At 54.8% G+C, this 25420-nt stretch overlaps 12 protein-coding genes and 1 pseudogene across 13 annotated transcripts; 8 read left to right on the top strand and 5 right to left on the bottom strand.

Moving 5' to 3' along the window:
• Window positions 1–245: 245 nt before the first annotated feature.
• On the top strand, window positions 246–1410 carry BAUCODRAFT_123589 (uncharacterized protein; the record flags this gene model as incomplete). Its single annotated transcript, XM_007679535.1, has 2 exons — window positions 246–1281; window positions 1337–1410. The coding sequence occupies 2 exons, from the start codon at window positions 246–248 to the stop codon at window positions 1408–1410; spliced, it is 1110 nt and encodes a 369-aa protein (XP_007677725.1).
• A 171-nt stretch (window positions 1411–1581) lies between these two features.
• BAUCODRAFT_149140 (uncharacterized protein) lies at window positions 1582–2176 on the bottom strand (the record flags this gene model as incomplete). Its single annotated transcript, XM_007679536.1, has 3 exons — window positions 1582–1609; window positions 1661–1926; window positions 2015–2176. 3 exons carry the CDS (start codon window positions 2174–2176, stop codon window positions 1582–1584), a joined length of 456 nt encoding a protein of 151 aa, XP_007677726.1.
• A 219-nt stretch (window positions 2177–2395) lies between these two features.
• BAUCODRAFT_35108 (uncharacterized protein) lies at window positions 2396–7829 on the top strand. Its single transcript, XM_007679221.1, has 4 exons — window positions 2396–2783; window positions 2905–4228; window positions 4318–6873; window positions 6938–7829. Exons 1-4 carry the CDS (start codon window positions 2689–2691, stop codon window positions 7580–7582), a joined length of 4620 nt encoding a protein of 1539 aa, XP_007677411.1. The 5' UTR covers window positions 2396–2688; the 3' UTR covers window positions 7583–7829.
• A 715-nt stretch (window positions 7830–8544) lies between these two features.
• On the top strand, window positions 8545–10797 carry BAUCODRAFT_25228 (glycoside hydrolase family 51 protein; the record flags this gene model as incomplete). The annotated part of the gene is made up of 4 exons (XM_007679158.1): window positions 8545–8664; window positions 8715–8786; window positions 8843–9411; window positions 9471–10797. 4 exons carry the CDS (start codon window positions 8545–8547, stop codon window positions 10795–10797), a joined length of 2088 nt encoding a protein of 695 aa, XP_007677348.1.
• Window positions 10798–11049: 252 nt separating this feature from the next.
• BAUCODRAFT_527141 (uncharacterized protein) lies at window positions 11050–12078 on the top strand. The gene is made up of 2 exons (XM_007679537.1): window positions 11050–11475; window positions 11547–12078. The coding sequence occupies exons 1-2, from the start codon at window positions 11191–11193 to the stop codon at window positions 12033–12035; spliced, it is 774 nt and encodes a 257-aa protein (XP_007677727.1). The 5' UTR covers window positions 11050–11190; the 3' UTR covers window positions 12036–12078.
• On the bottom strand, window positions 12079–13317 carry BAUCODRAFT_526772 (uncharacterized protein). The gene has a single exon (XM_007679538.1). It carries the CDS (start codon window positions 13057–13059, stop codon window positions 12121–12123), a length of 939 nt encoding a protein of 312 aa, XP_007677728.1. The 5' UTR covers window positions 13060–13317; the 3' UTR covers window positions 12079–12120.
• Window positions 13318–13443: 126 nt separating this feature from the next.
• BAUCODRAFT_35112 (uncharacterized protein) lies at window positions 13444–16680 on the top strand. The gene is made up of 3 exons (XM_007679222.1): window positions 13444–13708; window positions 13766–16021; window positions 16072–16680. The coding sequence occupies exons 1-3, from the start codon at window positions 13505–13507 to the stop codon at window positions 16480–16482; spliced, it is 2871 nt and encodes a 956-aa protein (XP_007677412.1). The 5' UTR covers window positions 13444–13504; the 3' UTR covers window positions 16483–16680.
• Window positions 16681–16759: 79 nt separating this feature from the next.
• BAUCODRAFT_t24 lies at window positions 16760–16899 on the bottom strand (annotated as a pseudogene). The gene has a single exon. The product of its transcript is annotated as a tRNA-OTHER (tRNA).
• Window positions 16900–17140: 241 nt separating this feature from the next.
• BAUCODRAFT_72187 (uncharacterized protein) lies at window positions 17141–17867 on the bottom strand (the record flags this gene model as incomplete). Its single annotated transcript, XM_007679357.1, has 3 exons — window positions 17141–17218; window positions 17267–17314; window positions 17367–17867. 3 exons carry the CDS (start codon window positions 17865–17867, stop codon window positions 17141–17143), a joined length of 627 nt encoding a protein of 208 aa, XP_007677547.1.
• A 309-nt stretch (window positions 17868–18176) lies between these two features.
• Window positions 18177–19214, top strand: BAUCODRAFT_55284 (uncharacterized protein; the record flags this gene model as incomplete). The annotated part of the gene is made up of 1 exon (XM_007679328.1): window positions 18177–19214. A coding segment is annotated over one exon (1038 nt), but the record flags the coding sequence as incomplete, so codon positions are not given.
• Window positions 19215–21064: 1850 nt separating this feature from the next.
• BAUCODRAFT_526691 (uncharacterized protein) lies at window positions 21065–22766 on the bottom strand. Its single transcript, XM_007679539.1, has one exon. It carries the CDS (start codon window positions 22538–22540, stop codon window positions 21140–21142), a length of 1401 nt encoding a protein of 466 aa, XP_007677729.1. The 5' UTR covers window positions 22541–22766; the 3' UTR covers window positions 21065–21139.
• Window position 22767: 1 nt separating this feature from the next.
• BAUCODRAFT_527011 (uncharacterized protein) lies at window positions 22768–24498 on the top strand. The gene is made up of 2 exons (XM_007679540.1): window positions 22768–23092; window positions 23249–24498. The coding sequence occupies exons 1-2, from the start codon at window positions 23002–23004 to the stop codon at window positions 24256–24258; spliced, it is 1101 nt and encodes a 366-aa protein (XP_007677730.1). The 5' UTR covers window positions 22768–23001; the 3' UTR covers window positions 24259–24498.
• Window positions 24499–24765: 267 nt separating this feature from the next.
• BAUCODRAFT_56154 (uncharacterized protein) lies at window positions 24766–25260 on the top strand (the record flags this gene model as incomplete). The annotated part of the gene is made up of 2 exons (XM_007679329.1): window positions 24766–25023; window positions 25213–25260. Coding segments are annotated over 2 exons (306 nt in total), but the record flags the coding sequence as incomplete, so codon positions are not given.
• Window positions 25261–25420: the final 160 nt, after the last annotated feature.

A 25420-nucleotide genomic window follows, 5' to 3' on the forward strand; every position in this document is an offset into this window, starting at 1 on the left:
CGTTCGCTAGAAAGGTACGCGAGCACGGACATCGCGCACAGACATTGAACCTTCGGTTCTTACAGTACATTGATGGACCGAAGCGACCGCGGAAGGACAATTACGACGCAATTATCTTTGCTCTCTTTCGCACAATCATCTGGGGTCTCCGCAATGCTCACATAGTGCCCGTGATCCCCGCACACAACGTCCAACATAGCTACGTGAATCGCCCTGGTGCTCGCAGTTCGACTCTACCATCCGACATGGCTTCTTCCACACATCAGCAATTCGAACCCCTCAAGAACGACCTCCTCCTCCGCACCGCCCGCGGCGAGAAGGTCTCCCGCCCACCATGCTGGGTGATGCGGCAAGCAGGCCGCTACCTACCCGAATACCACCAAGCCAAAGGCAAACGAGACTTTTTCGAATGCTGTCGTGACCCCGAGGTCGCCTCTACGTTGACGCTGCAACCCATTGAACGCTACGAGGGTCTTATAGATGCAGCGATCATCTTCAGCGATATTCTTGTGATCCCGCAAGCGATGGGTATGGAAGTCATTATGGTTGATGGCAAAGGTCCGCATTTCCCCGATCCGCTCGTCACGCCGGAGGACAAGCAGTATAGTGAGGTGATGGAAAGGGAGGTGGATGTCAAGGAAAGCTTGGACTATGTTTACAAGGCTATTACTTTGACGAGGCAGAAGCTCGCGGGTCGGGTGCCGCTGTATGGATTTTGCGGAGCGCCGTTCACGTTAATGTGCTATATGGTAGAAGGAGGTGGGAGTAAGATCTTCAAGCAAACGAAGACGTGGACGTTTCGATATCCGGAAGAGACAAAGAAGCTTTTGCAGAAGATCGCGGAGTTGTGCGTGGAGTACTTGGCTCTACAGGTTGTGGCTGGCGCGCAGATTGTGCAAGTGTTCGATTCCTGGGCTGGGGAGCTGTCGCCGAGCAGTTTCAACGACTTTTCGTTGCCATACTTAAAGTATATCTGTGATCACTTACCGAAGAGGCTACAGGAGCTGGAGCAGGAGAAGGTGCCAATGGTCGTGTTTGCGAAAGGTGCTTGGTATGCGCTTGACGTGCTATGTCAAACAAATTATGATGTGATAGGGTTGGACTGGTTGCATGATCCAAAAGAAGCGTACGACAAGGCGCAGCGGTACGGCAAGGTTGTGCAAGGGAACGCTGACCCTGGCGTGCTGTATGGTGGTCACGATGCTATCACAAGGGTTGTGCAGGAGATGGTGAACGGCTTCGGTGGTGGTAAGCAGGGCTGGATTGCCAATCTTGGCCACGGTACGTCGACCTGCGGCGAACTTTTGAGCTTTGGTGCTCTACTGATCCATTACAGGCATCACTCCCGGTGTCAACCCAGACGATTTGAAGTTCTTCTTCGAGGAGGTCCACAGACTATCAGGTAGCTGACTTCGCTCCGCGCTCTAAGCGTGCCATGCCAACTCCATCACAGACCTATACCAAGAGAGTGTCATGCCCACCAATGGCGACATTTCAGCCACTGAACAGCGCATACACGACCGCAACATCATGCAGAGCGACTGGTGAAGCATCGACAAAGCCATTAGATCCTGTGCCGGACTATGACGGCTCCCCAATATCTTCATACCTGTACGACCGTCAGCTCGGCCTCAGCAACATGAAGCTCGCGTTTACGCACCACTTATCAGGATGCTCGTCGATAAACTTCTTCATCAGCGCCGCGCACTCGGCATTCTGCAAGTTGACAACCTCAATGCCGTTCCGCTTGAGGTGCTCTTCGCCACCCACGAAGGTGTTGTTCTCGCCCATGACGACGCGAGCGACCTTGTACAGGATGCAGGCGCCGGTGCACATGTCGCAAGGGGACAGAGTGGTATACATGGTTGCACCTTTGTATGCGGAGGCTGGGAGCCGGCCTGCGTTCTCCAAGGCGGATATCTCGCCCTATATACCGAGAGTCAGCTGGTCAGGCAGGACTGTGGTATGAACGAGAGATGAAAGAGAACAACAATAGATACAGATGGCTACGTACGTGTAATGTAGCGCTGCTCTTCTGTATGCGCATGTTGTGCCCTCTTCCGAGCACATTGCCCGCTTTATCTACGAGACATGCACCGATCGGTATGCCGCCTTCACTTGCGCCCTGCTTCGCTTCCTCCAGTGCGATCTTGAAGCCTTCATCGTGTGCTGACATTGTTTGTCCCGACAATGCTACAAACAACCAACCTATACGCCGCGATCTCGGTAGTATCGAAATACAAGCCCTTCCATTTCAGATCTTTAGTGTTATCTGACTCGGTACCTGATGCGCTAGCATAGAGTTTCGGCACGCGATGACGCAGGTTTCGGATTTAGCACGGTGGAAGGTGTGCCGAGTGGTTGGAGATGCCCTCCTTGTTCACATTCGCGCGATCAGTGCCGTACGGTTGAAGAGTGCAGTTCTGACTTGCCTCAAGCTTGGAAGAGGGCCAATACTGATTCGAGTGCTATATCACCTTCTACTTGCACTACTACCGTTGGCGTCAACGAGTATCAGACGAACAGCTGCGCGTGTCGGTCCGGCCAGCGCACGCGATAGGATTTCTGGCGAGCTGCAGGGCGTCGCAAGCTCTCCAGCTACACTCATCATACATCACCGTGGTGGAGAAGAGAAGTGAATGAAGGGGTGAGGCGATATCAGCCTTTGTACTTGGTCTGGAAGAAGAGATGGATCCAGCGCATCGCGGGTGGCCGCCTCCGTCGGGCGGCAGCACGCATGCTTCAAACGGAGAGCAAGCTCCCAGAGCTGGCGCCACGTTTGGGTATGTCTCGTCTTCGTTCATCGCACCTCTACCGATTGCGTCGATGTCCTACTTGCAATCTTCCGCATTGCGCTCGATATCAACATCAAACCTTTAAGCTCTGGCTGATTACCTTCGACAGCACTCCGCAGCAGCACTCAGCTCCATCTCCGTCTGTGCGCCCTGTTGGCCTTCCTCCACCGCCGGGCAATCCATTCCCTCCCTTCCACCAGGCAAGTCACGGGCTCGCAGCTCATCCAGCTATTAGCCAATCTTCACCAAGACAGATTCCCATATCACACGGACCCGACCGTCCGCCATTACAAGCACCTGGCTTCCCATTGCCGAACATCTCGCAAGCGACCGGCCAGCCGGGCATTATCGAACGGGAACGGGAGCGTGAAAGAGTAGAACAGATCCATATCAAGGAGGAGGAAGATCGGCGACACCGCGAGATAGAGCGTCAGAGACTGGAACAAGCGCCACCGCACCAGCCGCAGCAGGGTCCGCCTATGCTGCACCAACCCGTGGCAGTGGGCCACGGCAGAGTACACGGTCCAAACGGCATATTGGGCAATCCGCAGCTGAGTGGGCCGCAACCGCCACCACAAATGCCTCTCGGTGCGCCGTCCGGACCGATCAATATCTTTGCTGGTGCGCCAGGACAGGCGGCACAACCACCACCGCAACCCATGCAACAGGGACTCCTCATGCCCTTTGCGCCAGTGCCGCACCCACAACCATCTCAGCAACAGCAGATGGGACAAGGGCAGGGTCAGCAGCCCATACTGAACGATGCATTGAGCTACCTAGACCAGGTCAAGGTCCAATTTGCAGACCATCCAGACGTTTACAATCGCTTCCTCGACATTATGAAGGACTTCAAGTCCGGCGCGATCGACACTCCCGGCGTGATTGGTAGAGTTAGCACGCTGTTTGCGGGAAATCCAGAGCTCATCCAAGGCTTCAATACATTCCTGCCTCCAGGCTACCGCATCGAATGCGGCACCAGTGATGACCCGAACGCCATCAGGGTTACGACGCCAATGGGTACCACCGTATCATCGATGCCGCAGCCGCGCCCACTTAGCAGGCAGGACGGCACCGACGGTCTCCGACCTACTACCGGCACTTACACCCCTCAGCCGGGAGCGCAGACTGCCAAAATGATGTTCAGTCCAAGCGGCCGTCCAGTTGGTCCTGCTGCGCCTGGGCGGCATCTCTCGCCGCTGGAAGCCGCAAGACAACAAGAAGCCATCCATGCGCAGGAGCAGCGCGGTGTCAGTTCACTTCAGAATGCAGTCTCTGCGGCAACCGGTGCTGGTGGCCTTCGAGCCGGCATGTCACCACGGGCTACGCCTTTACCTGGCCAAGTGACAGACGGTCAGCTGGACGGGACGGCAGGCATGGAAAAGCGGCCCCCGGTGGAGTTCAACCACGCTATCAGCTACGTGAATAAGATCAAGGTATGTACGCCGAGACACGTGCTGGCACTTTCACGTGTTCGCGCTTTCCGCAGATGTGCGCTTATACTGACTCGCACCTTCCCTTCTAGAACCGCTTCTCGTCGCACCCGGACATCTACAAACAGTTTCTCGAGATTCTACAAACCTACCAGCGCGAGTCAAAGCCCATACAAGATGTGTACGGCCAGGTCACGCATCTGTTCAAGACTGCACCAGATCTGCTGGAAGACTTCAAGCAGTTCCTACCGGAGTCTGCTGCACAGGCTAAAGCTGCGGAGCGGGCGCGTCAAGCTGCGGAGGAGAACGCGATGATGTCGAATGCCAGAGATGGCGGGCTGTATGGCAGCCCAGTGATATCGCGAGAGACGCACATGGGCACACCACACCAAGGCAGACAACTCCCGCCAGTCGGCAACTTTGCGCCAACTCCCATGGGCAAGGATAACAAGAAGCGCAAGGTGGAGCGACAAGAAACCGTTGACAGCATGGCAGGCATAAGTGGTGTCAAGGCGCCCTTGGCTGGCCAGGCGAGCAAGAGGCAAAAGCAGACTCACACCGCAGTCGCGAAGCCTGGTGATCAACCGCCGTCATCCCCAGGTCTAGTCCCTCGCTTGCCCGAACCGCTACCGCCTACCACGACAGCGGCGGCGACATCGGAGGAGATGTCCTTCTTCGAGCGTGTCAAGAAGGCCATTGGGAATAAGGGCACCTTTAGCGAGTTCCTCAAACTTTGCAACCTATTCAACCAAGACCTCATTGACAGGGCAACCGTCGCCTTCCGCGCAAAGTCCTTTATAGGCAACCATCCAGACTTGACGAAGTGGTTCGAGAATTTCTTAGGCATCGAAGATGAGGCCATCGTCATCGAAAACAAGCCGCGCATACCCTCAGGCAGAGTCAGCCTTAGCAATTGCCGCGGCCTAGGCCCCAGTTACCGTCTGCTACCGAAGCGCGAGCGCCAGAAGACGTGCTCTGGTCGCGATGAGCTCTGCAACTCCGTGCTCAACGACGAATGGGCTTCTCATCCAACGTGGGCGTCAGAGGACAGCGGGTTCATCGCTCACCGAAAGAATGTGCACGAAGAAGGTCTACACCGAATCGAAGAAGAGCGTCACGATTATGACTACAACATCGAAGCGTGCAGTCGCACCATTCAGCTACTGGAGCCAATTGCACAGCAACTACGACGACTATCAGATGCAGACCAGCGCGCGTTCAAGTTGCCACCTGGTCTGGGCGGCCAGAGCGAGACCATTTACAAGCGCATCATTATGAAGATTTACGGTCGTGAGAAGGGCCACGATGTCATCGAACAGCTCCACGTTCACCCGTATCAGGTCATCCCTGTCCTGCTCAACCGTCTCAAGGAGCGTCTGGAGACGTGGAAATACGGCCAGCGCGAGTGGGATAAAGTTTGGCGCGAGCAGACGCAGAAGATGTTCTGGAAGAGCCTCGACCACCAGGCCGTTAACAACGCCAAGGGCGACAAGAAGCAGTTTCAGGCCAAATTCTTGCAGTCGGAGATTCAGACGAAGCACGAAGAGATGCGCGCGCAGGAGAACATCAATCATGGCACTCTGAAGAGGCCGCAGATGGAATCTGTCGTCCGGGATATGGACGTCGTGGTTGACATCACTCATCTTCTGCTACAGTATGTGCACATGAGCATGGAAGTGGATCATCCGCGCCTGGCGGGCTTCCTGAGGGAGTTCGTGCCACTGTTCTTCGGGATAGATGCCGAAGGCTTCAACGCGCAGCTCAAGGCACGATCCGGCGGAACACCGCAGGAGGCTGAAGTGGTCGAAGAGGCCTCCTACGCTGAGGACGCAGCGTTTGGCCGTGGGCGCAAGATGGGCAAGCCTGGCGGACTTCTGCGTACAGCACTCGACCGCGGCAGGCAGAGCAAGATGGGCCGGAGAGACGATACGTCGATCAGCCGCGCTTCGACACCGGATGTTGCATCAAACGCAGGGGACGCTGAGGAGATGGCGATTGACACGACCGAGGAGACTGAGAGCAGGAACGCACAGCAGCCTACGCAGCGATGGTTTGAGCACCCAGGGGCTGGCAATGACGCTTTCTACAAGAACGATGTTGACCCGAACGAGCCGCAGAAGCGCGAAGTCTACAAGATGTGGACCAATACCGCGCTGTATTGCTTCGTGAGGATGTTCAACACGATGTACGATCGGCTGCACAAGCTGAAGTCGTCTGAGGCTGATGTGGCGAAAGCGGTTCGCAACGCGGAGAAGCCCAAGCCTGCTATCGAGCTCGGCATCGTCGATAAGCTCCCTGGCGACTTCTTCGGCGATATTGGGCCGACTGCGAACTACTACAGTCAGATGCTCGGCAAGTTCGAGGACGTGCTGAAAGGCGAGTACGAGTTCGCTGAGGTGGAGGACACGTTGCGTCGTTTCTATCTCAACAACGGCTACCACCTGTATGCGTTTGAGAAGATGGTGAGCGCGACGGCGCGCTTCGCGCTGTCCGTGCTCAACAGTGAGGGCAAAGAGAAAGGCTTCGAGATCTGGCAGGCTTTTAAGAAGGACCGGAGCAAGGAAACGACCACTGTGCCTCAGCAGACGGACTATAGGAAGAGTGTGGAGAGGCTAATCAAAGACGGCGAGCTGTATCGAATCGATTGGGTGAGTCGCCGCCTGCAACCTGCTGCAGCGACCGTTCGTACATCTGCTGACTGTGTGCCCGCAGGACGAGGACAAACGGAAGATCATGTACTACCTCGTGAGGAAGACCGATCCGGCATATTTCGATGACGGTCTGTCTCCTCTAGACCTCGAAAATCGTTGGCGTGCCTACGTGGCGTCGTACCAGACGGTTGACGACACCGACAATGTGCCGCGCGATCGTCTCAATCCACCCTTCTTGCTCCGCAACGCACGAAATATGGGCATGAACCCAATCAGCAATTCTTACCCGCCTTCGCCACCCATCCGAACCATTGACGGCGACTCGGCCGAGTCTGCCGGCAACGACGTGCTAGGTCATGATAGAGCCATGACCCGGTTACTGGCTGCTAGAAACGAGGAGAACCTCATCATCCGGATCCGTGTGAATGATTACGTTCCGCAATTTCAGCCGAACACTCAGGAAGGGTTTATGCAGCCGTTCGAAGAGAGGCAAGGAGGTAGTCAGGGGGTGAGGCAGGAAGAGGAGGCCGAGACGGAGAGGGAGGAGGTTATGAGGGAGAGGTGGATTATGAATAATGAGGCTATGAGGGATCTGAGGAAGGAGGAGGTGGAGGCGAGGAACAAGGGCTTTGGGGACTTGGTTCAGGACGCTGGGGAGAGGGCGGCGGAGGAGGTTATGGGCGAGGAGAAGATGGAGGTTGAATAGGTCTGTGAATGAGCGCTGCAGTCCTCGTTCGCGCAGCTTTCTTTGACATGGCGTGCTTGTAAATGTTGGGAGGGGACGCTCGACTTCGTCACCCTCGATCTATCACTTTGGTTTTGGTCATGTTTTCGTGCCTTATCGCGTTCCGGTGGGCACGATCTTGGCACTTCACAGCTCCAAGATCAGCATCACCAATATTCCGGTGGTTGATGCAGGACATTCGAATTTAGCCGCCTTGACTCATACAGCGGTTCTCTGCTCACGTTCACCTACTTGTTCCACACTTCGATCGTGAGATGCCAAACCAAGCCTTGGGAGCAACAGCGTAGTAAGGTTCCAATAAGACTATTGGCGGAAGAGCACAAGATACGCCGCTAGGATCGACTGTCTCTTGTTTGCGGTCTCCATCAATTTCTCCGTCTTTCGTAGACGATCACTACGCATATACGAACCATACGATGCCATTCCGGCTGAACTGGTTGCCCAGAGACTACTCCACCAGATTCCCCGCACGCTGTCAACAACTTGTCCTTTTCCACAGCTTGCAGCGTCGCCGACCTCTCCACAACCGGCTCCACGCCATGGTTAGCGAATTTCGATGATGGCGGAGAGCACGATGCTGCCCCAGCTAATGCAGCATGACGATCGCAGAGCACTTGATCCTGCGAAAAGGCCCTACCCGACAACATGAACGCATACCATTCGCTCCCCTCTTCGTAGCACGACCGAACTTTCCTTTGACGATCTCGGCTATAGCAAGTCTGCAAGTCTAATGCAGCGCATATGGACTGTTCCTGAGCTAAGGGAGTCTGCTCGGTGCCCACTGCCTTAACCATGTGAGCACAAGCAGTGATCGAGCACTATAAGATACGAGCCCTGCCACTTTGGCCTGGTAGGTCTTGGTGTTGCTTCTCCCGTCTCTGCTCGGTAAACTAGGGCAGTCGGTGCTATACCACTACTGCAAGATGTTATCCACGCTGCTATCGGCGTCCTTGTTCGCCGCTGTTGTTCGGGCAGTGAGCTTCACTGTTGGCTCTGCCAACGGCAATGCTACCTCACCGTACCAATATGGTCTGATCTTCGAGGTACGCTCTGCTCGTAGAGACGAAGATAGACATCACGCTAACATTCGAAGGATATCAATCATGCCGGCGACGGTGGCGTCTATGCAGAGCTCATCCAGAACCGCGCATTCCAGGGTGACAGTGTGAGTACTCTAGAGTTGACATGCCGTTCAGGAACGTCTACTGATGTGGGTTGAAGATCTTTCCTAAGAACCTCAACTACTGGAACCCACTCGGTGGTGCGGCCTTGTCCCTGCAAAATCTCTCGACTCCCCTCTCGTCTGCCCTGCCCACGTCCATGCAAGTGACGGCCGGCAACAGCACCGGCGGTACCATTGGGTTCTCGAACGTTGGATTCTGGGGATTCCCGGTTGTCGCGGGTTGGCAGTACAACGGTAGCTTTTGGGTTGAGGGAGCTCTCAATGGCAACGTGACGATTGCACTTGTCTCCAACAGCAACACGTACTACGCCGAGGCGTCCGTTGCCGTCCACAGCTCTAGCGCTTGGACACAGTACAACTATACCTTCACGCCAACCGTCAGCGCACCGAACAGCAATAACACGCTCAACTTCACTTTCGCTTCTTCCTCTTTAAGCGGCGCGGTTAACTTCAACCTGCTCAGCCTGTTTCCGCCAACCTACAAGAACCGACCCAATGGTAATCGCATCGATCTCATGGATGCTATGGCCGGCCTGTACCCGTCCTTCTTCCGTGCGCCAGGTGGCAACAACGTCGAAGGCCTTCAACCGCCCTACTGGTGGAATTGGTATGTGGAATCCTGACATAAGGCCTTGACTTCATCTGGAAGAATGCTGACCGTTATAGGACGCAATCGTTGGGCCCCCTTCAAAACCGGAACGGTTATCCGGGAACCTGGGGTTACGAGCAGACCAACGGTCTGGGTCTCATCGAGTATATGCTGTGGGCGCAAGATCTTGGAATGGAACCGATCCTTGCTCTCTGGTCCGGCCTGTGGCTCAATGCTAGTTCCGTTCCGCAGTCCGGCATTCAGGTCTACGTACAAGCAGCACTGGACGAGCTCGAATTCTTGATGGGCGATGCCTCCACCACCTGGGGCGCGCTGCGCGAGTCGCTCGGCTATGGGCCATTCCAGATCAACTTTGTGGAGATTGGCAACGAAGACTCCCTTCTTGTCGGTAGTGCGGCCACTTACAGTGCGTATCGCTTCCAAGCGTTCTACGATGCAGTTAGCGCTGCATACCCCAACATCACCATTATCGCTTCTTATTACGATGTCAACGGAGTAACACCACCTGACAATGCTGCTGGCGATATTCATAACTACGAATTGGCAAGCCAGTTCGCCCGTCAGTTCACGCTCTTCGACAATTACACGTCTGCTCATCCCATACTCCTCGGCGAATATGCCGTTATCGCATACGACGCACCCGGCGTTACAGCTGTACAATGGAACGCCGGTGCACCGCGAGAATTCGTACCTGTGTGGTACAGCTCCGTAGGCGAAGCTGTCTATCTTCTGGGCGCGGAGCGCAACTCTGACAAGGTGATTGGCGCCGCTTACGCGCCAACCTTCCAGAACCTCAACTCGTGGGCGTGGATCCCAGATATGATACAATTCGACGCGTATCCCGGCCACACTACATTGAGCACAAGCTACTATGTCGTTCAGTTGCTTTCCGGCACCCGCATCACCGAGAACCTGCCCATCACCATTACGTCTGGCCAATTCGGTCCTGCGTACTTTGTCGCTGGTCGCAACAGCGAGACAGGCTCGCATATTGCGAAGTTTGCCGTCTACAATGCCACTGCCAACGGAACCAGCAATTACCCGATCAGTCTTTCGTTCGACGGTGTCGGGCCCTACGCCACGGGCAACCTTACCTACCTCAATGCGCCAATGAACTCCACCAACCCTATTGGCGGCAACGTGGTAACGAAGACAGTACAAACGGTCACAGCAAGTAGGAATGGCACCTTCTCCTTCACGCTTCCCGACTGGACCGTTGCCATACTGGAGGTCGGCGCCAACAATGCCGGTCAAGGCTACGGCTACGGCAACCCGGGCAACCGTCCAGGCTGGCTGGGTCCAAAGTCATGGGGCCGTGACTCGTGGAATGGCGGGGGTTGGGGCAACCCAGCCCAGGGTTGGCATCACGGCTACAAAAAGTGATCGATGTCAAAACAGCTTCGGTGCGAAGTGTAAAGGCTAGCATCAGGACGAAGTGTGTGCTGTTCTGAATTAGCACTTACGTAGTTAAAAGAGTGGGCCAACTGGCGAGATTGCACTCAAATATGCCTGTCCGACGACTTACGTTAGGCAGACAACCTATGGGTGTTAAGCTGCGTATCTGCCGTGTCACTGTTCGCTCAGACCTTGGGCAAACCAAGCCACGAAGGTAAGCCATGCTATATTATCCTCACGTAGACGCATGGATCGGCTTATGTAAGATCTCGCAAGCACCGCAACGGTCAAAGCTTCTCCCTCCTTCACTGCTTTGCACAGTTCGTGCCTTCCGATTCAGGAAATCCCAGCATTCGCATCATATTGCAGACAATCTCCAAAATGGCGGACTCTGCAACAGCAGCCAAGCAGAACGACAGGAGCAATGGCGAAGACCAAGAAGCCGATGCACTCGTTGTCGCCGCCGACTCCCCCGCCCACCGCATCAGCGACCTCTGCCGCCAATTCTACACGCTCGGCTGGGTAACCGGCACTGGGGGCGGTGTTAGCATACGTAAAGGCGACCACATCTTTCTCGCGCCTTCTGGAGTACAGAAAGAGCTGATGCAGCCCACCGATATGTTCGTGATGGACTATCATACTAAGCAATACATTCGCAAGCCTCCGGTGCGTGGAAAGTGTCTCTATATAGACCGTAGGTATGGAAAGGATGAGCCGTCGCTGACGGCTCAAGGTAGGTACTGAAACCATCTGCTTGCACTCCTCTTTTCCTAGCAGCCTATACACGCCGCAATGCCGGCTGCTGCATACACACGCACTCACAGTGGGCTGTCCTTGTTACTCTGATATGCGAGGCTGGCCTGCAAGACTCTAGCCAGCGTGATGTCTTCTGTATTAAAGAGATCGAGCAGATCAAAGGCATATCACGCGGCGGTTCAGGCAGCGATGAGATTGCGGAAGGCGGCCGGAAACTCGGTAACTTAGGCTACTTCGATACCATGAGAATACCTATTATCGAAAACACTGCACATGAGGAGGATCTGAGAGACACACTAGAGGCGGCGATTGAGAAGTGGCCGGAAACCCCCGCCGTGCTGGTCAGAAGGCATGGAGTCTATGTCTGGGGGAAGGATGTGGCGCAAGCGAAGACGCAATGTGAGAGTCTGGATTACCTGTTCCAGCTGGCGGTGGAAATGCATAAGCTGGGGCTGAAGTGGGTGAGCTGATGAGTGCTGAGGCATAACGGCACGATGTTCGACTGAACCGCAAGCGAGCCGAGATATCATCCTCGTAAAATTATGCTACGGAAACTTAACTCCCAAGCATTTGCTTTACCGTGTCCTCCATTTGCTGCGGCTTCGCACCTCTCTCAGCCAGCAATTGCTCGAGCGTCGGGTCCTCTATCAGACACTCGTTGTCTTGCAATGCCAGATACGAGTCAGCCCACCATTCCACCATCGGCCTTGGCATCTGACGTTGCTGGACATAGTACTCCACATGTTCGTCCTTCGTCACAACCTTTAACTTCACCTCCTTACCCTTCGCTGTAGAGACCATAGCCGCAACGTCCTGTAGCGAATGAGCTTTCTGCTGCGAAAGGTAGAACGTCTTTCCGGCCCATTCTTCTGACGGCGCGGCTAAGATGATGGCATTCGCAAGGCCGAGGTCAGCTATACTGGTCCAGCTGATCTTACTATCACCAGCGACAGGAACCTCTGTTCGATCGTCGTTGGGCAGGTTATAATGGCCAAGATATAGTGGCCAGCTCTCGTTGTAGAGGCCTTCGCGGATGATGGTGTACTGCATACTTCCGGCGTGGTTGTGCAACCACTCCTCGGACCGCTCGTGCGCTTTCATAACCCGGCTTTTGCTCGGATTCGCAAAAGCTAAGCTAGTGTAATAGACGTGCTTCACCCCGGCTTTCCTCGCAGCTTCCAGCGCTTTGTAGTGGTCGCTCTCCCGTCCGTGGCCGGGCGGCGCATTGTTGAAGTCTTTGTCGATTCGGGCGCTCGATATGAGGAAGAGATTGGTGCAGCCGCTGAGGATGGACTCCCAGACTTCGGCACTGTCATCCCAGTTGACACTTTTGATTTGTACGCCTTTCAGACGGGCACTACCTAACTTCTGGGCGCCTGTGTCCGATGAAGTTGTGCACGTTATATCGTGAGCTGGGAGAAGGTTGTGGTCAAGCAGAGCATTAAGCGTGGCGAAGCCCAGCTTGCCGGATGCGCCTACGATAGTGAGAGTCATTTCGTCAGATTGAGAGATGTGTTAAAGCTACAAGAACGGAAAGAGGATGGAGAGAGGAAATTGTTAGCAATCAGTTGTCTTCTGAGCCTGCTTATGACGTTACTGTCGTTTGGCCTTCGGCATTTGTATTTGTAACGACGTCTCCACTGCAAGTCTCACCACAGCAAGCCGACGTTAGCGCATTACCAACCGATTATTGACCTCCACGAGGCGAAGGCCGTTCGACAGTTGGCATGTTTAAGGTGTATGCAAATGGATGCATACCTTAGGGATGGCTACATGTATGGCGGAACATGAGCTCAATTCGCTAGTGGCGGCTACGTCCGCTCGAGTGTTGCTTGGGCGATCGCCCAGTGTTGATTCGTTTACTTGGCTGCCGTAGATCTTGAAGTCCACGACGGCGACATACCTCCATAAACGACCAGCACACACTAATCTTGTAATAATGTCTTCTGTCCATGCGGAGCCTCCACCGCCAGTTGTAACAGAACCCGGTGGGAATAACTATGCGACCGGATCTGCACTGGGTAAAGGCGGCTTCGCCATCTGCCATCGAGCTGAGCGGTACAATGGCAGCAAGCCGACGGGACACATGGTCGCACTCAAGATTGTGAGGACAAAGATGGAGCCAGCCAAGTTGGCGCAGAAGGTACGGACAATAAGGTGCTGATAGCGAGCCAGGCTCTTAAAGCTTACATGCGATTAGTTTGTGACCGAGCTGCAAATCCACTCGAAGCTGTCGCATCCGAACATCGTCGCCTTTTACCGCGCCTTCTCCTTTCAAACGAGTACCTACGTGGTGCTGGAACTATGCTCGAATGGTTCTCTGGCAGACATGCTCAAAAAGCGGAAATACTTGACTCTGCCGGAGATCCGGCGCTTCATCATCCAGATATGTGGTGCTGTCAAATACTTGCATTATCGCCACATCGTCCATCGAGATCTGAAAACTGGCAATCTCTTTCTGGATGACAACATGAATGTCAAGGTTGGCGATTTTGGTCTTGCGGCGCTGCTGGTAACGGAGCGGGAGATGGAGGTCAAGCGGCGAACAACAATGTGCGGCACACCGAACTATTTGGCACCGGAGATTCTGGAGAAGGGAAAGGGGCATGATGAGAAAGTCGATCTTTGGGCAATTGGCGTTATTGCATATACCCTCGCGGTTGGCAAGGCGCCGTTTCACGCAAGCACGAAAGAAGAAATCTACAAGAAGCTGAAGTCAGGCACTTACACCTGGCCTGAGTTGAGCGCCACAACTAACCAGAGCGCGGACCTGCGGAATCTTGTTGCGAGTCTGCTAGTTCCTGAGGATCTACGGCCGGTGCCCGACCAGATCGTGAGCCAGAACTTCTTCAAGATCGCTTATGTGCCGGCGAGCATACCTTGTTCCGCGCGAGAGAAAGCGCCAACATGGCCCGAGGTATCAATACCTTCTGCAGACACAATTCGCAGAGGGTACAGTGAGACTTGGTTTGCTATTTGCAAGGAATCTGGAGTCGGAGAGTATGCGGAAGGTAGAAGCTTCGCTCATAATGGCGGCCAAAGAGTGAAAAGTATCGTGCATGAGATGGCACGGGAGGCGCAGTTGGGGACACAGCCTACTATGCCGATACCGAAGGACAAGGTCTACATTTCGAAAGTTAGTAGCTGGGACAGCCCAGTCGAGTTGAAGGAGCCAGCAGCAGAAGAGCAGCGAAGACTTCCTAGCAGAAGCCAAGGGCTGAAAGAGATCTCTCACAACGAGGTCGCTCTCACCAGGCCTGAGACTGTCGCGCGACAGGCAGACAGGGACACTGACTTGATGCCGCCTCCGCCAAGGCCTGCGTCTCAACATAGCAGGACAGGCACAGTCCGAAAAGCTGGACGTACAATTAGCGAGGAGGCGGCGAACTCGGCTAAGCCTATCACGGTAGCAGCTGATGAGCTGCGAGCGACTCTGCGGGTGCAAAAGACAAGACAAGCTCCGGTGGCAGCGACCGCCGCGCTAACAGAGGGGAAACCGTCGCAAAGCTCTGCCTCCCAACCTGGAAGACGGACACAAGCGTTGGAGATTGCGACAGAGAATCTTGTGCGTTCGGGTACGGTAAAGCGAGGTGCAGATGCCAGCTTAGCGAGACGACCACGAGCGCCGAGCAGAGCAACCAGGAAGGAGCGTCCAATCTCGCCAGACGTGCCGGGACCACTAGCAACGCTTGATGAGCTGAAACAGGTGTCGCCAATCAAGCGGTCGAGGAAGAAGCAGGCTGAGGCAGAAGTCGTTGAGATCCTCTCTGATCCGGAGCCCGAAGACAGACCAGCTGAACCTGTTCTGTCACTAGCACCGCCGCCAACGATGAGTGGGCGGCTGCCAGTCCCGCGCAAGTTGAGCACCAATGCTGACTGCGTGCCGGGCAGCGACCCGGAGACGGTTCTTGAGCGCCTCAGCATATTCCGTGACAATCTGGCCTCTGCTTTGCACAACCGCGGCTTACCGTCATCCGCACCGCTAGCTGAGCCAGAAACCCTGCCCTTTGTTTCTCGTTGGGTGGACTATAGCCGTAAACACGGAATGGGCTACGTCATGTCCGACGGTACAGTCGGGTGCATCATTAATGCCTCCGCGAAGACCAACCACCCAGTGACGCATGCCTTTGTCCGCAACGGCAAGCGGTGGCTCGCTCGGGTTGGCAAAGACTTCGAGGATATCGAGCAGGTTCCGCTTGAAATACTAGAGGACCGGGGCGCGGAAGGCATCGCGAAGAAGGTGTACAAAGGTCTCGGTAGTGTGAAGGAGGGTCCTCTGGCAATGGAGGCCGAACGAAGACGCACTGTGAGTGTGCTGTGGGTCAAATTTGGGAGGTACATGTGTGGCTTGGACGGTGAAGAGGCGGACCGCGGGAGGGAGGACGGCAACTTCGTTCGCTTCTACCAACGGATTGGAGGTGTTGGGATCTGGGCTTTTGCGGATGGATGTCTGCAGGTCAGTCTACGGTATTGTTGCATGCTCACATAGAGGCTAACATCCAGCAGGTGCACTTCCCCGATCACACCAAGTTCGTCCTTTCGGCCACTGGCACACAGATCTCGGCGACGTGCATCTCCGTCGAAGCTGCTACGTATCTGGCCTCGAATTCGGACCTGCGACCGCACCACGTCAGTAGCCGTGAACTTTACACGGACAGTGTGCAGGGACTGCTACACTCAGGCGGACGTATTCGTGGCAGAGTCGTGAAAGTGAACCTTTTGAGTGACAAGCTTGCTTACGTCTTGCGCGTGGCCGAGCAGTGGATTAGCAACGGGGGTTTGGGGAGACTTGATGACGATCAGTCCGGCCGTTCTAGTTGCGGGTTGAGATGGGAAGGGCCAATGGTTGTCGACGCCGCGAAAAAAAACGATGATAGTACCGTAGGAAGATTCGGAGGCGACAATGTTGTGCGGTAGTTCGTTAAGGCTCATTTCTGGCGTTGGAGGCGGTTTGCATAGCGTCGGTGTACGTCAACACTTCCAAGGTACCACAAAGCGATTTCAATGGCCATCAGACAATGCAACATCCTTTGAAGGTCATTTCAGCAAGCACGATGTATAGAATCTATGATCGAGGGGATGAAGAAATTCGATAGCGTTAAGGGGATGACTGGGCAAAAAAATTAAAAAGATGGTCTGCAGTGAGCCTTGACTGTGTGCCTTTGATTTACCACTAAGTGGTTTGGATAGGAATAGCCGAAGGCGGGGCTCGAACCTGTTGCAACAATTAGAACTGCGGCAAGGCGTCCGAGCTTGATGGTTAAAGCTTACCCGCGACCTTGAGGTTGTCTCTTCAATAAGAGCCACACGCTCTACCGATTGAGCTACCCCGGCAGGAAGCCTTGAATTAGCGATGGAATCTTAGCTGGATATTGTACAGTGTTATACACTGCCGAGGTTCCTCCGACCACAATTCCCTATCGTTTTGACCTCCATTAAGCGCAGAAATGCTGTGAAACTAGTGTACTTACGTTGTTTCTGGGCTAGCTATCATCGATCCTTCATCATATCTTCATGCTCGCCATATGCAGGTGGTGTGCGTCTGCCAGGCCTAGAGCTTTGGCGAGCTACCGAGTCAAACCACGTTCTTCTGCAGCCACTGCTCCCAGTCATCCTTGCTGAAGCTGCTTGAAATGCTGTTCTCGACAACACCCTGGCATAAGTGTCAGTGTGGCACGCTTGCTGATACCGGGTCACCTACGTTAAAGAGTACAGTAGGTGTAACATGTACGCCTGTCAGACGGTTGGCCTACCCATAGTCAGCGACCGCGCGATGGAGAATGTCGGCAGCTGCAACTCACTTTCACCATCAGCTTGATGTCGTTCGTCACGCCATTACCAATGTTTAGTCCGCCTTCACTATCCGGCTTGTCCGGCACTTCTAGCAGATTGTACACTTTCTTCTCGTCCAGACCTACACTTCCTGCTAGCTTGGCCAGTCTTTCATATGTCTTGTTCCTGGGCTCATTGACAACTTTGACATCAAAGTACTCCGCCTGCTCCGCGAACAGCGCTTTACTGAAAGGCCAGAACTTGTTCGAATCGATCTTTAACACGGCAGCACCAGCTTCATGCACTAGCGTTGAGGAGGGATGCCATGGCTGGATTTGCTGACGGAATATGAGCTGTACCTTATCCGCGTACTTCTCTTTGATGACTGGGAATACCGAGTCGTACACTGTGTCGAACATTTTCTTTGAGAAAGGACACACATAGTCCAGATACATCTCGATGGTGTGGAGAGCGTACGGAGACACATGAGCCGCCAGCTTCTGACCAGCGAACTTGGGATTGAGCGCCATTGTAGGAGTGCAGTCGTAACGGGTACTGTGAGGTGAGAACACAAGAATACTTGATCTACTGTTGCACTCCGTCGTATTACATGCGCAATGTTGACAGTGCATCACATCACATCAGTCAGCTCGTCAAGCTCCTTTCCCAATGCGGGGACGCGCCTTCCACGCGTGTCACCAAAGCCGACCTCACCTCTCGGCGTGGACCACACTCCATTGATGCCAACGTGTTACGATGGGCGCAATGTTGGACAACGCATCGGCCATCGTGATCGTGTCAAAAGTCAGTTTGGTTTGTGAGACCAGCATGAGGTGGCAATGGCCATTCACAAGCTCGAAGACAACGCCATTCGGGCCATAGGCGCCACCCAGGTGCTCACAGACCCGGCCGCACTTGTGAAGGAGCTCCTCGACAATGCTCTCGATGCCAAGGCCACATCAGTGGCCATCGAGATGAGTGCGAACACGCTTGATGTCATCCAAGTCCGCGACAACGGCCATGGTATTGCGGGTGAGGACCGTCCACTGGTAGCATTGCCGAACTGCACCAGCAAGCTAGAGATTCTTGACGACTTGCGAAGCATCGGTGGTGTCTCTCTGGGCTTCAGAGGCCAAGCACTCGCCAGCGCGGCGGAGATGACTGGTACTCTTACAATCACGACAAGGGTCGAAGGCGAGCAGGTTGCCACGGCCATGAAGATGAACCACTTAGGCCAAATCGTCGAAGAAGCGTGTGCTTCGCTCCCTGTCGGTACCACAGTGAAGATTACGGACTTTGTCAAGTCAAATCCTGTTCGTCGACAGCATATCCTTAAGAACGTGGACAAATGTCTCCGGACGATCAAGCGATCTCTGCAGGCTTATGCTTTTGCGAGACCACACGTCAGGCTGTCTCTACGCGTGCTCAAGGCTAAGAACGACAAGGGTGCTTGGCTGTACGCGCCCAAGCCTAACGGCAACGTGGAAGAAGCTGCACTGAAAATCGTCGGCTCAGCGTGTGTCACCCAGTGTACGTGGTCAATTGTGGAAGACTCCGGCTTCACCATGCGTGCCTTCTTGCCACGTCCAGACGGTAAACCAAGCAAGATTGGCAACATCGGCGCCTTCGTAGCGGTCGATGGCAGGCCCGTTTCAGCGCTGAGAGGTACCTTCAAGCAGATTCTAAAGATCTTTCGCCAGAGTCTGAAATCCGCAGATGACGCCTTGGAGGGCATCAACGAGCCATTCATCTGGCTCGATCTAACTTGTCCGCTTGCGAGTTACGATCCAAACGTTGAGCCTGCTAAAGACGATGTGCTTTTTGAGGACCCGGAAAAAGTGCTGGCTTTGGCAAAGCAGCTTTTTGCTTCTACGTATCCACCGACCGTAGCTACGCCGAACTCAGCGACTCCTGTACAAGCGGTTGCGGTCACAGAAAGTCTTCCAAGCGTACAACAGGTCGATATAGATGGCTTCATAACATCACTTGAGCCTCAGCATGGAATGGCGCCCGCAGCCGCTTGGCAAGTGCCTGATGCCGCAAGTACGCCTCTGAGTATGTTCTCTGATGTTGAAAAACAGCTAGCGGCCAAAGAGCATATGCCCCAACGTGCGTTTCGCTCGAATATGTACGGATGTGATGAGGAGGACCTGGAGCTGATAGACGCCCGACCATCCACCGGTCCTCCCGAGGCCGACTTTGAGGAGCTTCGACGGGCACAGAAAGACTCGAGTGTCTCCAACCCCTGGGTCCTTGCGAAGATGAATGCCACCGTGCGTCACCCGGCCTCAATACAGCAAACCACACCAACCTACTCTCAGCCCGGAATGGAGCAGACCTCGCTTTTTCCGGCTAGGTTCGGTAGCAATTCGACAGGACTTCCGACACCGCGTCCGTCGTCACCCTCTCCACCGCTTGAGAACAACCAAACTCGACACGGGGCGTTGAACGCCTCGCTTGTCAGAGGCGTTCGACTTGCTGCAGCGCATGACCTTCCGACCTCTCAGATTTATGCGCACGGTTCAGCGATAGGGTGTGGAGACGCTTTCGAAAATGAACCTCAGCCGGCTGGCTACGACCATGGTTCACCGGCTTACAGTTGTACGCCAACGATCGAAATGCAAGTCGTCGATGGTACGCCGCTGCATGCCATACCCGACAGCAGTCAAGGACCAAGAAGAAGCCCGCCGAAGCGAGGAATGCAAGGATCGGCAAATCGTCCGTTCAAGTCGCTGGTACTCCAACAGCTTCCGCGCGAGAAAGTGTGGTTCGATCATCTCGAGACGGGGCCCAACCGGCAGAAAAAGTCGAAGCGGCCTGCTGCTGCCTCTCAGCACTCTCATGGCCTAGTTTATCGTGGCGAGCTTGATGTCATGTCCGAACCACCTCGACCACTCAGTCCTCCACGTCGCAATCGTGACATACGTGACTTTGTCAGTGCGGTCGACTGTACTGACGAAGAGATAACTTCCGCCTTCATCGAACATCGGAACTTCGCCGGTGAAAGACGCAGCCGGTCTGTAACCGCTACGGCATGCACCTCCGGGGTCGAGAATATTGACCTAGCTGACGAAGGATCTGGCGGGCGTGGCTTCATACCGGCTAGTGAGCTCATTGCACTCCAGGTCCGTCTCGGTGCGTCGGAGAATCGACAAGCGCGTCCATCAAAGCGTCGCCGGACAAGCGAGTCGAGAGTGCTACGCGAAGTAAGCGGTAATGCACGTAGCGTAGCGGGCGATCTCAATGTTGGCGACTGTGGTCAAGACTCTGGACGTGGTGTTGGGTCCACCGGTCGCCGCACGACAGATGGCAGCACGAGTAAGCTCCGTCGCACGAAGTCTTCTCGCTTGCCGCTCGAAAGGGTGCCAAGAGGCCAAGGGGTGCATGATCTACGCTACTCCATGACCTTGAACGTCCAGGAAATATCGCGTTGGGCTCGCCGGATCGACGAGGAATGCTCGCTGTTGCAATGGAATCAACCTGCGCTCCACACGCGTGACCCCTTTGCAGAGGCACCTGCCACAGAAGGGCTCGATGTCCTGTCGGCCACGTTGCGAGGGCTACTTGAGGCCCGGTTCTCCGGCATGGAGATGGTGCAAGACGTTCACGAGCTTGTCAGCGATGCCCTCGAGCGAAGTAGGACCGCGGAGTGAGCTGACCAAGCAGAGATGCATGGGTTTTCCAACTTCGTGACTACTGTGAAGGTCTAGTCGCTGTGGTCACGCTGCTTTTGTTTTCTTGCGCTGTCAGATGAGATACTCAACACCCGATTCGCGGATAGATAGTAGCATTGCCGACACCATCAAATGTATTTTCCGAAGCAGTCCAGTCCTTTGATGAGCTCAAACTCTTCCGGCAACACCGACACGATAATTTCCGCGCTCCCATCTGGCAGTTTAGGCATGACAGTATTGAGACCAGGCTCGCCTGGGTTTCGGAAGCGTACAAGCTGCCCGAATGCGTCGCCCCAATCTTCGTCGTACATAGCTCCGCTGGTCCAATTAGTGCCCGTCGCAACTGCAGTGCTGCCGAACCTGGTCCACTCCGCCTCAAACGCCGGTGTGACCCAATTCTGCTGCACGCGGGCCATGCAGCTCTTGACGAGCTCCGGAGTTCGAGCGTTAACGGCGCGGCGAACAGCAACGGCTGCTCGCTGAAGTCCTGTAGGTGAAAGTAAGGTGTCCAGAGTCTCGGAGATCTTGAGCTGGTAGGTGACATTGCCAATGTAAGACGGAGGTAGGCCGAGGTATTTACGGACATCCGTGGGAAAGAAGATGCTGGTTGTCGTCGACGGTAAATCTTCTGCTACCGACTTTGCTCTACGACTTCGGACGAATATAATACTTCGCCACATCAGAGCAATTATTGCGTCGTGAGTTGATATCCGGCTACCGTGGGAGGGTGAGACTTCCGCTTTCAGCTCGGTCAGTTTGGCTGCGGAGAGACGAAGCACAATGGGCTGCTCGGAGGATTCTGCTTCGAACGGATGTTTAGCCGCTGCATTTTGCTGGCCTGCAGTGTCAGATGCAGACGCTTGCTCGGCATAGCCAGGGTGATCTTCTATTCGAAACGGCTTATCACTCTTCACATCCCGCATACCGGAGCGATCCAAGCCCACAATTTCTGTTGAAGGATTCAAAGGGTGGGAGGAACCTGCCTGAGCGAGCCTCGTCTCCTGCCTGAGTATACCAACTAGATAATCACTCGCTGAACCATCGCCAACGCTGTGTGACATGCTGAATGTAATGACTGTGCCGTTCTGAACTGCTGTGTATTGCACCTTGCAGGCTGGGTGCGGTTGATCGTTACTGACATCTTTAACCACTGGCATTAACAGGTCATATGGAAGGCTGCTCGGTTGAAAGCCATTTGCCTCCAGCTGCTCGTAACTGGGTAGCTTCTTCCGCAAGTCCTTGATTACGAGTTCGATGCCCTGTCCGGGTATAAACGTGACTGCAGGTCTGCCGTGGCGGATGCCGTCCGGCACGGCTGTTCCGCCCAGTATTGGTGCACGCTTGACAAGGCCTTGGAGCCCGTTCCGCAATGCGGCGATTTGCGCATGGCGCTGGTCTGTCGAAGTACAGCGGAAGATGTGTAACCGGCGAATGTAGTGTATAATGTGTAGAGCATCGAAGGTTGGAAGTTTGATCTGAAAGTCTGGACCAGGGAAAAGACTGTTGCTTTCCGTAAATAGATCCGACATGCTGGCTTATTAGTCGCAATGTCTCGTGCAGAACCCGGTGTCTGATGGATGGAGGCGATCAAAGCTCGATACTTCGCAGCAACGGAAGGAAAAGCAAGAAATATAAAGCTCGCTTAGGATAATAAATCAGAGATGAGTAGGAATGAGTCACCTCTCGCTACCGATGAGCTCGAGCCTGTACTATTCAACGCTCTGGGCGACCCAATCAAGCAAACGCTCAGCCTTATACATATACGGCAATGGCGACAACCGTGTGGCCGAGTATGTAGATAGGAAGGCACGGAAGCAAGGACGGAAGGTATCGCAAAGGGTTCAGTCACATGACTTCCCGCGCCATAACCACAGAGCGAGCTGAGCTCCTCGCCCCTCCATCGTCACGCTCCGTGCATAAACATCAGCTTCACGCGCTCTGTGACTCCGACTATTCTTGTCAGATCCGTCTAGTAACGTAGCCAGCCAACATGACAGACGCGCAACAGCTGTTCGACTACGCCCGAAGGCAGTTCAATGAAATTGCGGACGATGTGGAGCGACACTTCGACATGGTCGCAGGCCAGTTGCGCGAATGGATGCCAGCAGACACGCCTTTCGGCATCCGCCCGTCACCCCCCAAACGTCTTCCACCACCTTCGACAATGCAGCTCGCGCAGAGATGGATCAGCAAGCACCGCCGACTGACTGCAGCTATCGTGGCCTTTCTGGTCGCAGGCTCCGTCGGCAGCTTCGTCTACATTAGGAGCAACAGGCAGAAGCGAAAGCGTAGAGTAACCCGCAGCGCGAGCGGAGCGAGAACAGACGTCGTGGTGGTGGCAGGTGCGGTGGCGAATCCGTTAGCAAGCTCACTCTATCTGGACCTTGAGCGACGCGGCTTCGTGGTGTACGTGGTTACCAGCACGCACCAGGACGAGCAGCATATCAAATCACTGTCACGCGTCGACCTTGTACCCCTCCATATCGACCTTGTGGATCCGTTCTCGGCGCGCGACCAGATGGTGCGGTTCCAGGACCTTCTTGACAGGGAGCATCAAGCATTTGAAAGTGCTGAGGCGCATCGTCTGAGCTTCGCCGGACTTATCCTTGTACCAGATACTAAGGCCACGCCGGCCGAGGTCGGGGACATCAGCTCGGAGGAGTGGAGTGATGCACTGAACGCGAAGGTCCTTAACACGATCGCAACTACACAGCTTTTCCTACCAACTGTCGTACAGCATAAGGCAAAAGTGATGCTTCTCACGCCCTCTGTCACACCAGCTCTCAGACCGCCCATGCATGCAATCGAAAGCACGGTCTACGGTGCTCTCGAAGGGTTCACTTCCAGTCTAGCAGCAGAGCTGAAACAGGAAGGTGTGAAGCTCTCTCATTTCAAGCTCGGCAACATCGACATCCCGGCTGTGACCTCGAAGCAAAGGCGCGAGGGTGCGTTGCAATCAAGACTTGGCGCTACACCACTCCGTACGCTTCAAGACTCTGTATTTGACGCTTTGATGGCCAAGCGGCCGCGTAGGACGTGGCATGTTGGCCGCGGCAGCTTGGTCTACGACGTCATCGGTAGCTGGGCCCCTCCCACCATCACTGCCTGGATGATGGGTGCAGGCCGGCGGAAGGAAGTTGCAACAGAGGTGAAAGACGAAGACATGCATGGTAGTCAAGGCAGCCTGACCTGGGAGAAGGTGGAGCAGGAAGTCTCGACATCGAGTGGACAAGCGACTGACCGCTGAGTCACAGCAGTGCGTACGCATGGTGCTGGACGGCTAAGATACCCTACTCCATAGGCACATGAGAAATGATTCCACTTCCATCGGTCCGTCTTGAAGCCGCAGGCCATGCGGGCTCGTTTCCCAGATTTTAGATGAGGCCCTTTGAGTACAGACTCGCATTGACCATAACAAAGGATGTTCGAGACAAAGACCATTCCTCGCTATAGCGTTTCCTTTGTTTCGTGCACGCGGGACTTCGGACAGCATGGCCGGGATAACGTCCTTATTTAGTGAGACAAAGGACATCCAGATTACAGACATTGATGTTGAGTGAGCCATACTGCCAGACTGCGCTCCCATCAAGAAAGCACAAGCAAGGCCGTATCACAGGCGACCAAACCGACGTAGCACACCTCTACCACATCAGGCACAAACCATCAACCAGCTGTCCTCGGCATCGTCGTCTAGGAGCTCCCAACTACGCCTCTGGGACTGTCCGGAATGGCGCCATCCACCCGCCGCAACAGCACCTTACTCAGGAAGATCGCCACTCTTCAACTCAAACTCGCACCGCTGGTTCCGCTTCCATCCGGCCCACCGCATCCAGCCTTCCCAAAAACGCTCATGGCCTTCCACCTCCTGACCGAGGAGGAGTTGGACAGCATAGCCCACTACTACCACCAGAGCACGCCGGGTCCGTGGTCAAACCACTACCCAGCCTGCATGAACTGGGACAAAGACTTCCTCGCACGACCCATGTCTTCCACCTCCACCACAACAGTCGCCGTGCGACGCAGTAGACGCCTCAGCCAGCAAGAAGCAGATTTCATTTCCGACCTCATGAAGACGGTGGAGGATCTGCAGCGGCAGCCACCGCAGACTCTGCCGTCTCAGTCCGCGGATGAGAGGGCTGGTGAGGTGGAGGGCAGGAATGCGTATGCGGGTTTGTCGGATCAGGACCGAATACGGATCAAGAGGAGGAAGGTGGGGAAGTTTATTGGGCTGGTGGGAATGGAGACGCCGGCTGAGGAGATTGCGGGAAGGATACAGGCGAGTCTTGCAAGGGCGGTGGAGAGGAGTCGAGAGGAGTTGAGGCGCAATGAGGAGGTCATGTTAAGGAGGAGGAAGATGGTATGAATGGGTTGAGCCTACTCTCAGGAGCGAGTTTGTGAGCGTGCGCAAT

The sequence above is a fragment of the Baudoinia panamericana genome (assembly GCF_000338955.1).
Source record: "Baudoinia panamericana UAMH 10762 unplaced genomic scaffold BAUCOscaffold_8, whole genome shotgun sequence".
Classification (NCBI taxonomy): domain Eukaryota; kingdom Fungi; phylum Ascomycota; class Dothideomycetes; order Mycosphaerellales; family Teratosphaeriaceae; genus Baudoinia; species Baudoinia panamericana.

What these genes read in the sequence shown, in the direction of transcription:
- BAUCODRAFT_526772 (XM_007679538.1), bottom strand. Translation starts at nt 13,059, where the DNA reads ATGACTCTCACTATCGTAGGCGCATCCGGCAAGCTGGGCTTCGCCACG.
- BAUCODRAFT_527011 (XM_007679540.1), top strand. Translation starts at nt 23,002, where the DNA reads ATGACAGACGCGCAACAGCTGTTCGACTACGCCCGAAGGCAGTTCAAT. An exon ending in ACACTTCGACATGGTCGCAG is followed by an intron (nt 23,093 to 23,248) that starts GCCAGTTGCGCG and finishes TTCTGGTCGCAG; the next exon opens with GCTCCGTCGGCAGCTTCGTC.
- BAUCODRAFT_526691 (XM_007679539.1), bottom strand. Translation starts at nt 22,540, where the DNA reads ATGTCGGATCTATTTACGGAAAGCAACAGTCTTTTCCCTGGTCCAGAC.
- BAUCODRAFT_35108 (XM_007679221.1), top strand. Translation starts at nt 2,689, where the DNA reads ATGGATCCAGCGCATCGCGGGTGGCCGCCTCCGTCGGGCGGCAGCACG. An exon ending in AGAGCTGGCGCCACGTTTGG is followed by an intron (nt 2,784 to 2,904) that starts GTATGTCTCGTC and finishes TACCTTCGACAG; the next exon opens with CACTCCGCAGCAGCACTCAG. An exon ending in GCTACGTGAATAAGATCAAG is followed by an intron (nt 4,229 to 4,317) that starts GTATGTACGCCG and finishes CTTCCCTTCTAG; the next exon opens with AACCGCTTCTCGTCGCACCC.
- BAUCODRAFT_527141 (XM_007679537.1), top strand. Translation starts at nt 11,191, where the DNA reads ATGGCGGACTCTGCAACAGCAGCCAAGCAGAACGACAGGAGCAATGGC. An exon ending in AATACATTCGCAAGCCTCCG is followed by an intron (nt 11,476 to 11,546) that starts GTGCGTGGAAAG and finishes GGCTCAAGGTAG; the next exon opens with GTACTGAAACCATCTGCTTG.
- BAUCODRAFT_35112 (XM_007679222.1), top strand. Translation starts at nt 13,505, where the DNA reads ATGTCTTCTGTCCATGCGGAGCCTCCACCGCCAGTTGTAACAGAACCC. An exon ending in CAGCCAAGTTGGCGCAGAAG is followed by an intron (nt 13,709 to 13,765) that starts GTACGGACAATA and finishes ACATGCGATTAG; the next exon opens with TTTGTGACCGAGCTGCAAAT. An exon ending in TTGCGGATGGATGTCTGCAG is followed by an intron (nt 16,022 to 16,071) that starts GTCAGTCTACGG and finishes AACATCCAGCAG; the next exon opens with GTGCACTTCCCCGATCACAC.